The sequence below is a fragment of the Rattus norvegicus genome, chromosome 1, assembly GCF_021556685.1.
Source record: "Rattus norvegicus strain SHRSP/BbbUtx chromosome 1, alternate assembly SHRSP_T2T, whole genome shotgun sequence".
Classification (NCBI taxonomy): domain Eukaryota; kingdom Metazoa; phylum Chordata; class Mammalia; order Rodentia; family Muridae; genus Rattus; species Rattus norvegicus.
This window is the reverse complement of record NC_141534.1, coordinates 88824306-88838274: the sequence shown is the minus strand read 5'-3', so window position 1 is coordinate 88838274 and position 13969 is coordinate 88824306. Positions and strand designations below refer to the sequence as shown.

Genomic DNA, 13969 nt, shown 5'->3' with positions numbered 1-13969 from the left:
ACCACCACCACCACCTCCATCTCCATCTCCCACCAGGAACGTATATAGAGAGGCAGGCCTGTGTTTCCAAATCCCAGAGGCTGAGGCAGGAGGATCTCCCGCTTCAAGCCAATGTGGGCTATATAACAAGTTCATGGCCAGCTCAGGGGCACACTGTCTCAATAAAACAGGGTGGTGCTCTCTTCTCTCTTTCTTCTCTTGCTCCCTGCTCTTCCCCTCTCCTCTTTGTCCCTTTTCTCTCCATTCCCCCTCCTCTTCCTTCCACATGCTCATGGCCTGTCTTTACTCCTCTCCTCTTCTACTCTTCGTCTCTCATTAAATCTTTCCACGTGGAAAAAAAGAAAAAGAAAACAGGGTGGTTGTTATTAGTAGTAAACGTTATTTTGTAGCCCAGGCTGGCCCGGAACTCACTATGTAGACCAGGCTGGACTTCTGCTTACCTTTACCTCTCTGGCTTTTCCCACCATGCCGGGCTTTTACATTCAGGCCTTCATGCTTGCCTGAGGCTTCTTCATAATTATTTAATGTGTGTGTGATGTGTGAGGGATGCACAAACAATGTTTCAAGTGTGGAGACTCCAGGACAATCTAGGGTGTCAGTCTGCTACAGTCTGTTGTTTACCGCCCCATAAGAGCACTGGCGTCACATATGAACACTAGTGAGTCGGGCTTTCCAGGGGATCTGAGGACCCGCACTCACATCCTCACACTTGTAGGGCAAGCACTTGATGCATTGAGCCATAGCGCCAGGCCCGATCCAGCCCGGATCGTGATTTGCCCTTCTTAGGACTACATAACAACGTCCATATATCACCAGAAGGTCAGAGTCACTGAAAAAAAGTGGTCATGGAGCGAAGTTGAAATTCACCCTGGTGCCAGCTCACTGCCGTTCCACAGCAGACTGAAGGCGCTCCACAGGTGCTGGTTGGAAGGAAAGGGGGCGCAGCTCTCGTTCAATGCAGAACAAGAATCAGGGAATATGTAACATTGTGCATTTATTTACAAAGAGGTTAGAGAAACACACAGAATCTGGCCCCCCATGCACCGGGGAGTCACCATTGTCATAATAAATACAGTAATTTTTTAATCAAAAAAACAAATTAAAAAAACCCACTGGATTGGAACAGCTGAGGGTCATTCAGCTTCCCCCACTCCCCGTGGGGAGAGGCACGAGATTGAAACCATCTTCCTTCCTCTCTCTAACCTCCCAATCCTCCATGACTGTCCAGGGATGGAGCAGAAAGAGTCCTTTCCAGGTGTTGGCAACTCCTACTTGACCCTCAAAGCCCCGAAGACAGTGCCATTTCCTCTTTCAGGGCACTCTGTAGGCAAAACCTGAGTCAGACGGTCTCTGACTCGGGGGCCCCCAGGGGATATCCTAAGGGTCCAGGGACATGGAGGGGGCACTTTGTGAATGAGAAGGGTGCCCTATCTGGGCAAGGAAAAGAGGAATGAGAAGGCTATGTGAGAGAAGTGGAGAGAGAACAGACTAAGCTTCTAAAATTAAAACGGGGTAGAGGAGGGGAGACCCGAATGGAACGGAATTACTGCATTTGCATACATGGACACCCATTGTACAGATGGGGAGAGTGTGGCCCACAGAGGGGCGCCTTCTGGTTCAAGGCTTTGAAAACCAGCTGTACTGGGACAATCTGGGCGCCTCCCAGTGGGAGGAGAGGGGCGGCCTCTCCAGGACTGCTATGGACGGCGGGCAGTGAGTGAGGAGGGTCTTTGGAAGCAGAGAAAACGGTGGTCTTTGGAAGGTGGGTGTGGAGGAGGTTGGAGGATGAGAAGTGTGGGGGTGCGGAGGCCATGGAGGTGAAGTTCAAGCCCATCCCGCCCCAACTCACACAGTCGTCATGACCTTTAGAGAACCCGACCGAAAACGAAGGATCTTTTTCTTCAGCGCGTGCGATGCCTTGATTTTCACGAAGACCTTGGCGGGACCCGCGGGCGTCCCACCACCCGCCGCACCCCCTGGCCCCGACGGCGAGGCTCCTGCGGCCGCCACCAGCTGCTGCGGCCACACGAGGCCTCCGCTGCCGTCGGAGTCGCTGGAGGCAGAGCTGAAGGCGGGCGACTCGCCCTCGCTGGCGCTCGACTCGCTCTCGCCATAGCCTCCCGGTGCGCATCCAGACGGCATCCGACGGCCGAGCGGCACGGGTCGCCCGGCCGCCGAGCACTCGGAGTCGCTGCCTGCGCAGCCGTACAGCAGCCGACGCGGGGGCGCGGACGGTGAGGGCGCGGGGCCGCGCGGCGCGGGCACGCGGGCTCGGGGACGGCGGCCATCGGGCGCGTCGATCTCAGCTGTGGATCGCCACCGACGGCAGGCCTGGACCGTGGGCGTGGGCGCTGGGCCACGGCGGGGCCGGGGCGGTCGGGGCTCGTCTCGCTCAGCCGTGGGGTACTTGGGCGGCGGAGCGGCGTGCGCGCGGCCCAGTAGACTGGTCTCAGACTGCGAGCGCGCCGCTTTGCGCGCCCTCGGCGATCCCCGACGCCCGGACGGCTCTGCCAGGCGGCCCCGACGGCCCGCAGCGCGTGGCCGCTCTCGTGGCGGGGACTGCTCCACGCTGCGACCTCGCGTGAGCGGCGGAGCCCGGCGACGCGCGGCGCGGCCCGGGAGGCCCCTAGAGGCCGCGGGCGCGCCCGGGATGTACTGTGCCTTCACCAGGCGACCCTCCGCCGGACTGGAGGGCGGCGACGCGGCGGCCGGAGGCGTGGGTTCGGGTGGAACCTCCGCCTCCCACGCCGCAGCCCAGGCACGCTCCGTCGACGGCTCCCGCGCGGGTCGCGCGCCTCCGGAGGGCGGGGACGCTTCGGGCGGCCGCGGGCGCGCGCCGTTCTGGCGCCGCGCGCCCCCGTCTGCGCCCCCGGGACTCGTGCGCGGTTGGCCCGCCCCCCGGCGGCGGCGCCTGCGCAGGAGCGCCGAGATGTAGCCGTCCAGGGGCCGGCTGGCCGCCCCGTCGGGGGAGCCGCAGGGTACACGTCCACTTGGCCGTGGGCTGCGCAGAGCCACCGCGTGCAGCGGGCTAGGTGTCAGGAAGGGCCCGGCACGAGCCCGCCGTTCCGCGGACGAGCAGGTCTCAGCTCCCGCTGCTGCGGTCGGATAGGGAGCTGAGAAGGATCGAGGCACTGTGACCCTGGCACCCACGGACTCCGGAACGCTGGGACTGGCGTCGCCTGCAGGAGAGAGGCAGAGAAAGAGAAAGGAGGGGTTCTCAAAGGCCTTTTTTTAGCCTAGAATTGAAGCAGCTGAGGCAAGAGGATTACCTCCAGTCCCAGGCCAGCCTGTTATGTAGCATTAGTGTAAAATAAATAGATAAATAACGGACTTTGTGGGGTTGGGGATTTAGCTCAGTGGTAGAGCGCTTGCCTAGGAAGCGCAAGGCCCTGGGTTCGGTCCCCAGCTCCGAAAAAAAGAACCAAAAATAAATAAATAAATAAATAACGGACTTCGTGGTAAACCTGTGATTTACCATAAAACTGAGGAGGTGGAGGCCATGCTTGGCTACTGAGCATGTTGGAGATCCCACCCCAGCCCCCACTCCTGAAGAAAAAAAAAAAAGTCAGGCATACAGATACAAGCTTGTGGTCTCAGCACAGAATAGACGAGGTAGGAGGATCAGGAATTTAAGGTTCTGTGGCCAGCCTGGGCTATGTGAGAGGCTGCTTCAAACAATTAAGTTGGGTGTGGCGGCCCACACCTGCCAACACTCACAACACTGGAGAGACTGAGGCAGAACTGCTGCAAGTCCAGGGCCAGCCTGATCTACACAGGGAGTTTCAGGTCAGCCAGGGTTGCATCCCTGAAGACCCCACCTCACTCATCCCCTCTTACATGGTTGCTGACAAATCCCTCCAAGTCTCCATTATTTGTCTTGCTCTGACCTTTCACCCACTGCTTACACTGCGCCTTCATATCCTCACATCTGCAGCCACACTGACCTCCTAGGTGCCCCAAATTGCGGGGTTCTGGCCCCAGGTCCTTTGCTCTTGTGGTTTCTGTTTCCTGGCCTGTTCTCCATAGTGTCAGCTTGGCCTATGCCTCTCATTTCTCTCAGATGTCAGGGGTCAGGGACTCAGTGAGGCCTCCTAAGGCCAGTTCCCTCTTGAGGCCAGGCTTGGTGGTGCGAACCTTTAATGCCAGCACTCGGGAGGCAGAGACAGGTGGATTTCTGTGAATTTGAGCCCAGCCTGGTCTATAAAGACCCCTGTCAAGACGGAGGGGGAGGGAGAGGGAGAGAGACTGGGGACCCTGGAACTTACTATGTACTCTAGGCTGGCCTCGAACTCAGGGATCTGCCTGCCTCTTCCTCCTGATTGCTAGGATTAAAGGTGTGCACCACAATGTTTGGCCGATATAGACACTCTTGGGGCCCCATTTACGAGATGGAAGCTTAGAAGGAAGATGCAAAAACTACACCAAGACTGGTGGTCCCTGCTGGAACTGGGAGTCCAAATTGGACCCAACTTTATGTTCAAAACTATTTTCTGACTGCCACAGGGCCCCACCCGTCCCACCCACCCACCGTACCTAAGGACTTGGGTCTCTCGCTGGCATAGATGCCCCGGGGGTCCGAGGGACCTAGGCGTCCATAGGAGCCAGATCCGGAGAAGCCACTGTCCCCGCAGAAGGTGGAGGGTGGTGAATCTGGGCCTCCGGTAGAACTGGGGTCTTCATAAAAGCCTGGATTCCAAGAAGAAACTGAGATAATTTGGGGGAGGGGAAAAGGTGGGTCTGGGAGAGAGGGACTGCAAAGATAAGAGATACTGAGAAAGACTGGGGTGTCCCAGAGAGACCCCATCCCCTCACCTGAGCTGCGCCCACTCTCCTGGTCCAGGCCACCAGACTCCAGGCTCAGGTCTCCCAGCTGCTGGCCCAGGTCCCAGATGAGCCCAGGCAGGGCCTCCTGAAGCACAAGGAAAGCAAGGCTGTTAGAAGGCTCTAGAGCCCACCTGTGTTCTGTTCACAAATTCCTGGCAGAGATCCGTTTGGAAATGTCAGCCCTCTGTCCCTCGTCTCCCTTAGGAAGTCCTAACTTCCAGCCTTCATGTTGTAGCCCCATCTATGTGGGTTAAGACTTCAGAAAGGCCCATCGTTTGTTCATTCTGTTAGCTATGCCTGCATCTGCTCCTATACCCTGTTAGAATAGCTGTCCTCCAGTCTCAATTCACATCTTTGTCATGTCTTTTTCTGTTTTGAGACAGGGTCTCTCTCTCTGCAGCCCTGGCTGTCCTGGAACTTACTCTGTAGACCAGGCTGGCCTAGAACTCACAGAGGTCTGTCTGCTTCTGCCTCCCCAGTGCTGAGATTAAAGATGTGCACCATCACGACTGGCATCTTCATCGGTTAATTAATTAGCTAACTAAATTAATTGGCGAATCAATTATATGTAGATGGGTTTTTGTCTGAATGTATATCTGAGCATGTGTGTGCAGTGCCCTAGGGGACAGGAAGAGGACATCAGATCCTCTGGAACTGGAATTACAGATGGTTGTGAGCCACAATATGGGTGCTGGGAGTCAAACCTCGGTCAGTGCTCTCAACAACTGAGCCATCTCTCCAGTTCCTTGTTTGTCTCTTGGGACAGAGACTGAAGCATCTATGGTGGAAAATGGCCTACCGACTGAGTTTAGACAACCCCCACCCAACAGCATTTCTCTGTGTAGACCTGGCTGTCTCAGAGTTTGCTCTGTAGACCAGGTTGGCCTTCAACTCAGAGATCGTCCTGCCTCTGCCTCCTGAGTGCTGAGATGAAAGGCGTCCATCACCCAGTTCTTTTTAAAAATATATCTTTTTTTCTTTATAATTAATTCTTTATAATTATAATTATAATAATTTGGTTGCATTGGTGGTTTGCTTGCATATATGTCTGTGTGGGTGTGTCAGATCCTCTGGAGCTGGATTCCCAGATGGTTGTGAGCTGTCGTGTGGGTGCTGAGAATTGAACTCAGGACCTCTAGAAGAGCAGCCAGTGCTCTTAACCACTGAGCCATCTCTCCAGCCCCTGCTGTTGGAGGTAGGACAACAAAAAGGTGATCAGGTGTCTTTCTTATTGACTCTCCACATTATTTTTTTATATTTATATGTGTGCGTGTGTGTGTATGTGCGTGTGTGTGTGTGTGTGTGTGCGCGTGCGTGTGTGTGTGTAGGTCAGAGGACAGCTTGTAGGAGTTAATTCTCAGATCCTTCTGCTGTGTAGGTCTCAGGGATTGAACTCAGGTCTTCAGGCTTGGCAGAAAGTGCCTTTACCTGAGCGATCTCATTGGCTATACCCCCATTTTAAATTGCCCATGACGGGCAGAATAAGGCATTGGGTTCCTTGGAACTGGAGTTACAGACACACGTGAAACACATGGGTGCTAGGAACCACATCCAGGTCCTCTGGAAGAGAGCCCATGGTCCTACCCACTTCACCATCTCTCCAGCCCTGTTTGAGTTCATTTATTTGTTTATTTATTGAGAGAGGGTCTACATAGCCCTATCTAGCCTAGAGCTCCTTTTGTAGACCAGGCTGGCCTTAACTGGAAGAGATCCTCCTGTCTCTGCTTCCTGAGTGCTGGGATGAATGTTGTGTACCACAGTTCCCAGCTCCGGGTTCGGTCCCCAGCTCCGAAAAAAAAAAAAAATTTACCTATGTATGTAGGTCTCTCTCTCTCTCTCTCTCTCTCTCTCTCTCTCTCTCTCTCTCTCTCTCTGTGTGTGTGTGTGTGTGTGTGTACCTGTACTTGAGTGTGGAGGTCAGAGGAGGGGTATCAAGTGTGTTCTATCACTGCCTATTCCTGTAAGGCAGGATCTCCCCCTGAACCTGGGCTTCAGTGGCCCAGTGACTTTCCTGTCTCTACCCTTTTGAGAGCTGCAGTTAGAGGCGCACGTAAGTCACTCTGCTCACCCACCAGAGTGGTGGGACTCAAAACTCTGAGTGTCCTCATGCCACTGAACCATCTCTCTGGCCCTTTTCTTTATATTTTGAGGCGGGGTATCCCCTGCTTAGACTAGCCGTGTTCTGGTGAGCCCTACAATCCTCCTGACTCTGCCGTCCCATTACTGTGGATTCCAGGCTCACCCCAGCCTTTTGTCTGCTCCTCATGGGGTACTAGAGACTCAAAGTCAGGTCTTCATGATCAACCCCTAGATGTACCCTAGCCCCTTTGTGAGCCAGAGTCTCACTTGCACAAAGCCCAGGCTGGCCTCGAACTTGCCCATAGGAGAGCATGACCTTGAACCCATGACCTTCTTGCCTGCACCTTCTAGTAGGCACATGGCACCCTACACAAGGGCTTTAAGTTCAGGTCTTCTTGCTGTGGGAGAGTTCAGTGGTAAAGGGGGGTGGTGCAGGAGCGGGCAGATCCGAGGGTGGCTGTGAGGCTGCCTCCTCATCAATTTAGACCATCCTTTCTGAGGTACTACACTCTCCCTGGCACAATCCTTTATCACCAAAGGGAAGTTCTTATGGAAGTCTCCTCTTAGTGTTTCCTGCTGCAGCAGCAGACTGGCTACCTCATATAACATGCAACTGGTACAGTTCACACGTCTCATTATTCCTCCCTTCAGAAAGAACCACACCCTTCCTTCGTGCCTCCTGCAAGTCCCTCTGTAAATCCAGCCTTCCTGGTGGCTACGGCAGTGATCACAGACCAAGATGCTCAGGACTGGGGTGGGGGATGGAGCTAAGAGGGATTGCCTAGCAGGAAACTCTGGGTTTAGTCCCCAGTATTGTATCAAAAGACCTGCAGTCCTAGCACTGAGCAGGGAAGTAGAGGCAGGAAGAAAAGGAGTTTAAAGCCACTCTTGCCTACCTACTGAGTCTGAGGGCAGCCCGGTCAACAAGACCCTGTCTCTACAATTTAAAAAAAAAAATCAATCTAGGATTTTATCTTATTTTGGAAGGCACAGAGGCAGGGCCAGGGAATGTCTCACAGGGGACTCAGTGAGACCAGAGGTAGCGGCTGCCAGGGGCAGACAGTTGACCCTCAGACAAAAGCAGCTTGTCTGGATGCTGGCGGGAGGGCGGGACCAGCACCCAGCCCTGCCTATTTAGGGCAGAAAGACTGGCCTAGCTCTAGGCAGCAGCCACGGTCCTTCCCTGCCCCCAAGCCCTTGTCTCCTCTAGGACTGGCCTCTTCCCCTCCCTGAACAGAAGCCCCCATGTGGCCCTGTCTGTGCAATGAAGGTCAACAAATGTTTCCCACTCCAGGTATGCACAGATGCCCATGGAACTAATCAATCAACTTTAATTAAAAAAGATAAAGAAAAAAGGGAAGTCCGTGCATACAGTATCAGGAGGCATCTGAGAAAAGAAATACAAAAGCCCACAGGCTGCCATCAACTGCCTGTGTATGTTCCAAGTGGACCAGACTCGCTGCCTAGCCTTCTGGTTACCACCGCACTGTGTGCAGCATGAGTTCTGGGCTTCTGCCCCACCCCTAACCCCCACTCACACCATGCTGTTCTAATGTGGTCTCCCCTCCCATCCTCTGCCTTTTTAAAATAGTCCCTTTGCCATTCTGCACCCTGTCGCCTTTCCTTTTCTCCCACTTACACATGCACACATACATCAGTGTCACTTGTTTACCATGTCTCTCAATAGGAAGTGATTTCTCACTAGGACAGAGGTTTTATGTTTACAGTGGCATTCTCTTCCCTTGGGCTTAGAGCTTAGGAAAGGTCTGATAAACAAATGCCAGAATGCTCATGGTGGAATACTATACAGCTGTTAAGAGGGATGAAAGCATTTTTTTTTCCTGTGACAGAAAAGGAACATGCAGGAGAGGGGGAAAGCCAGAATCATGGCCATAGGGACACATTCTTAGAAATGTGTCATCCTGTGACTTCATCATTACGGGGACATAGCAGATTTTACTTAAGCGAAGACAACGACAATGCCATCATCCTTTTTGGGTTTGGAGTCAGTCTCAGGTAGCCCAGGCTGATTCCCTATGTAACCAAGGATGACTTACTACCAATCTTCCTGCCTTGACCTTCGGAGGGCCTGAATGCTCTGATGAGAGCGCTCCTGAGTGCAGACCCAGTGGTGAGATTCTAATGGGAGCCACCATTCTACATGCAGGCATCACTGACAGGAGCTGGCAATGGGAGTAAGCCTGGCTAAACATGGAAGATCTTCACATCCAAATTACCCAGTCCCAGCTTGTGAGCTTCTGGATGAACCTAGACTGGAACCCCAAAATGTGGGTAACTAACCATTGCCACACCTTGTATCACTTCTGGCTGGAGGGGCCGGTCACATTTTGAGGACCATGGGCAAAGCCTTGGGACCTCATCCAAGAAACTGGAATTTTATAAAACAGCGAAACCTTTGGCACAGGTCAGGGGTGGGTTTTGAGATTCTTCAGTCTGGGAGGCAGACAGGAATATTCAAAGTTCAAAGCCTGTCTAGGAATCAGAGAAATCTAGTCTCAAAAGGGAGCTAGGGCCAGACAAGAGAGCAGAAGCAGGTGGATCTTTGTGAGTTCCAGACCAGCAGGGGCTGAACTAAACCAAAACTAAACTAAAAACAAAATGGAGGAGGTAAAGCTCCGACCTACAATTTCATAGTGAGGAGCTGGGGGCATGGCTCAGTGGTAGAGCCCCTGCCTAGAATCCACCAGTGAGCAGCTGGGGGCATGGTTCAGTGGTAGAGCCCCTGCCTAGAATCCACCAGTGAGGAGCTGGGGGCGTGGCTCAATGGTAGAGCCCCTGCCTAGAATCCCCAGTGAGGGGCTGGGGGCGTGGCTCAATGGTAGAGCCCCTGCCTAGAATCCCCAGTGAGGGGCTGGGGGCGTGGCTCAATGGTAGAGCTCTTGCCTAGAACCCCCAGTGAGGGGCTGGGGGCGTGGCTCAATGGTAGAGCTCTTGCCTAGAATCCCCCAGTGAGGAGCTGGGGGCGTGGCTTAAGTACAACACTTGCCTACCCTGCTCCTTACCCTTGGTAAATAAAAAGGCAACGCGTTACGGGACACTCTCCACTTCTTTCCCGGTATGTAAACTGTTTTTGAGAGTAGATACATTAGAAAAAGTCAGAATCGACTCAAGTCAAGTCAAATGGTAGTGGCCTCCTCAGTGTAGGGAATCAAATGGAAGATGAGGTGAACTGTGCGGGCCAATGAATATTTAAGGTGAGACTTGGCACCCAGTGTCCAAGATTCAGCTCATCCCTTTCACTGCCCAGCTGTAAGACCTTAGGGTGTCTTAACCTCTTGGGCTTCACTTTCCTCATCTGGAATGTGGCATCACACAACTTGGCCTTTCATAAGCTCGCCGGAAGGGCTTAGGTGAGTTGAAAGAGCAGTTTCTTCTTCAGCGCTTTGTCAACGCCAGTTTACATTATTAGAATCTCACAAGGAATGCTTTCTAATACTGCTTGCATAATTAAAATTTTACGTAAAAGAATGGACTTGTGATGGGTTCCACAACTGTCATTTCAATTTTTCCACCAGAGGGAGGAGTCAAGAGTTAAGGAACAGACAGCCTGAGTTCATCTATAAATGACCTGAGATCTCTGGAGACTCCTTTGCCCAAACTTCCCCATCTTTCCCGTCTTTACGTTCCAGTGCCCTTCATCTGTGTTAAGAAGTCCTTCTGCAAGTCTAACCCAAGTCCTCCTTGCTGGAAGGGATCTTTTTCCTTCCTAGGGGCAAACAGGACCCCTCTCTCTATACACAACATCCACGCCTCTCTCTACAATACCTCCACTCTGAATGTGACATGCCCACATCATGTCCCAGAGTCACCAAGTCTAACTTTGGGGGGTTTTTGTTTGGCTTCATAGGGATCGTGTTTCTGAATGGTGGACAGAGATCTTGGCTGTCTTATAATCAGGGGTGACCCGACTTTCTCTTCAGAAGGACCCAGGTACCCTCAACACCAGAGGTGTATATATTTAGCGCTTTTCTACTCCCCCATCAGCCAGGCTCCTGTCCCAGTCTGCCACCGCCTCCTCTTTGAAGCTGGGCTGAGCCTTGACTGCTCACAGTGGGGAAGGGACGGAGTGTAAGGGACAGGTCCTCTCTCCCATCACCACTTCACGCCAGCCAGGAGTAAGCACTGAGAAGCCGGGCAGAGAGTGAGGAGGGAGAGAGGCCAGACCACTACTGCTCTGCAACGGTGCCTTCTCCCACCCTCTCTTAGTGGGTTGGATGGAGGGGTCTGGCAGAGCCCAGGCGGCTTAGGGCAGGGGGAACGGCTGAACACCTCCCCTCCTCCGTAACTTTTGGAGGGGGCGGGGCCTCCCACAGCTGTTTCTGCTTGGAGAAGAATGTGTAAGGTCCCACTCCTTGCACGGTCAGGCCGGTTGGGGGTGGGGCTGGGCGTCTGGCCTCAGCCTCTTTCCCCATTTCCCATCTGGGGAGGGGGCAGCCGAGGTCAGCAACAGCCAGAGACCCCTCCCAACCCCCACAGCCTCGGCTCAGGTTTCCCTAAACGGGAAGCTCTGACCACACACAAGTACACACATAGAGGCTTAAGGACCGGCATGGGATGGGCCAGGGGAGTGGGCTGGGGGAAGGGAAGAGAGATTGAGACAGACGTTAGGCAGACAAGCACTGGGGCCTAGAGACGGACCACGACCCCATCTCTATTCTCCCCAGGTCTTGGAAGATCACAGAGACAGCGACGGGGTTAAGGGAATGAAACAGAAATTCTATGGTATGGAAAGGAAGGAACATCAACCTGAAAGGGTTTCCAGATTTAAGGAGTTATCATATAGGGAGGGAGAAAGAGCTGGGGCCTTTTCAATTTGAAAGTCATCATTAGAGTGCCACGGAGAATCATACTCTCTCTCCCCTCACTCCCCAGCCACCTTCGCCTGGCCCCTTATTACTGAGCCATGGGACCCCAAGTAAAAGTGTCATCGGGTTGATCAAAATGTCCCCGGGGGTCCTCAGGGACTGTAAGCTTCTCAGCAGAGGGTCTCTCCCTCCAGAGGCCTGAAATTCCCCTTCCCCCACCCCGCCCCCTCCAGGGATCTCCAAGCACCCGGGAGACTTAAGCAAAGATGGATCACTTAAGGAAAGATGGATCCGGGGTAGCGGGGGCCCAGAGGGAGGTTATATTTGAATGCAGGCTGTGTGACCTTGGGTGAGTCTCTTCCTGTCTCTAAGCCTCAGTTTCTTTCTCTGTAAAATGGGGACTTTCAAACCCTCATGAGATGGGAAGACTGTAAGAGGTCGAATGTTAGTCTTAGCACACACTAGGCGTCCAGGACGGTTAACAGGGTCCATGCTGAGAGTCCAACGGAGGCCGTGCATCCTTCCTATCAGGTCTATTTGGGGATAGGGGAGGCCAGGTTTCCAGTCTTATCTCTCGTCTGTCTTTTCCCCCTGCCTGCTATCCTACCCTAGGACCGGTGTGCTGAGCATACACTACCAAGACAGACAGACCCACACAGGAGCAGGGAGGTGGGGAAACGGATGGGGGATGGAGGGATGCATGGATGGACGCACGGACAGGCGACCCCTCACCAGCTGCTCCTCCAGGGCTGCCGCGGCCCTACGCGCCGCTGCCGCATCCTCGTCCTCCTCGGCGTCCTCCTCGTCCTCCGCCTCGGCGCCCCCCATCCCGGGCTGGGCCAGCCGCAGCGCCTGCTGCACGCGGTATTCCTGCCTCTCTCGGAGCCAATGCAACTCGCAGAGCCCGGCCAGGCTGCCTTCCAACCATCCCCGCAGCCGACCCCGCTCCGGGCTCACCGGGAACGAGAAGGCCCGGATCATGGCTGCGGCCCCCCGCCCCAGCCCGGCCGGGCCCCACGGCCGCCCCTCTCGCCGGTCCCACCTCCCCGCCCCAGCAGCCCGCCCGCCCGCTGGCCGGGCTGTCACCGTCTCATCTGCATAGGCGCCCGCCCATTGGGCCGCCCACCCGCGCCTCATCTGCATGATCACGCCCAGGGAGGCACAACAACGACCTACTATTGGTTGCTGCCTTCCGTGACGCAAGGCTCCGCCCCGCCCTGTTTTTCTCCTTAACGCAAGCCGGTGGCTACCTATGGCATATCAGACTCGCCACGCCCCTTTGTGCTGCGCCTTAGGGGCTGTGGCCACGCCTCCTCATATCACAATGAAACAAGCCCGCCCTTGCCCCAATTCCATTGGTGTTAGCCGCTTGGGTCTGTAGCTGGTCCCGCCCCCTTGCGGGCGAGCTCTGGCTGCCATTGGGCTCTCTAGGTCGAGGGGAAGGGTGGTCTATAAATAGAGATTGTATCCACGTGACAGCTCCGCAGCTGCTCTTGCCGCCCCTCCCGAACTTTCAGCTTCTGAGTCTGCGCAGAAGGATCATCAGAGAGGATTGAATCCGGATCACGCCTCCTCTTTCAGGCAGCTTTCCCAGACCCTCAGAAGCAAACCGCACTTAATATCTTATGGTTCGAGTACGCTTTTAAGCCGGACCGGCTCAAACCGTCTTGGTAATTCCATCACAAAGGAGGCTGAATCAGTAGGATAAAAGGCCAGCCTGAGCTACATAGTGAATTTCTAACGAGTATGGATTACACAACGAGTTTCTGTCTCATCAAAACAGAACACTTATGGAATTACAAGACCGTGGATGAAATATTCTATGATTTGACCAGAAGAGAATCTGAGGTCTTTTTTGTCTTCCAGGTGCGGTGGAGCTGAGTTCCACCAGTCTGAGCTCGCAGGGGCTTTTGTTCTCGGTTCTAAGAGGCTTTGTTCTCAGTCTTCTGAGATGCTCTGTTCTCAACGTTCTGTGGTCCTAAATCAGCCTCCCTGCTTTCGAAGGCTGCATCCTGCCTCCCTTCACTGGGCAAGCGAGGCTAGCGCCCCCTCACGCGGCCGGCCTGTGTCACTACACCCTGTGTCCGCAACGTTTGTGAAATAGCCCATTTCTCAGGGGGACCTTTGACTCCTTAAAAGATATGTAAGGGAGGATGGGGCAGGAGAATGGCGGTGAGTTCGAGGCCAATGTGGGCTAACTATGAGAGCCTGTTAGAAAAAGAAAAACATAGCGTGAAAAT

At 54.2% G+C, this 13969-nt stretch overlaps 1 protein-coding gene across 1 annotated transcript; it reads right to left on the bottom strand.

The window, feature by feature from the left end:
* Positions 1–977: 977 nt before the first annotated feature.
* Dact3 (dishevelled-binding antagonist of beta-catenin 3) lies at positions 978–12812 on the bottom strand. Its single transcript, NM_001191947.2, is given in 4 exon segments — positions 978–3179; positions 4534–4686; positions 4813–4909; positions 12462–12812. Coding segments are annotated over 4 exon segments (1833 nt in total). The 5' UTR covers positions 12711–12812; the 3' UTR covers positions 978–1845.
* Between the last annotated feature and the right edge of the window lie 1157 nt (positions 12813–13969).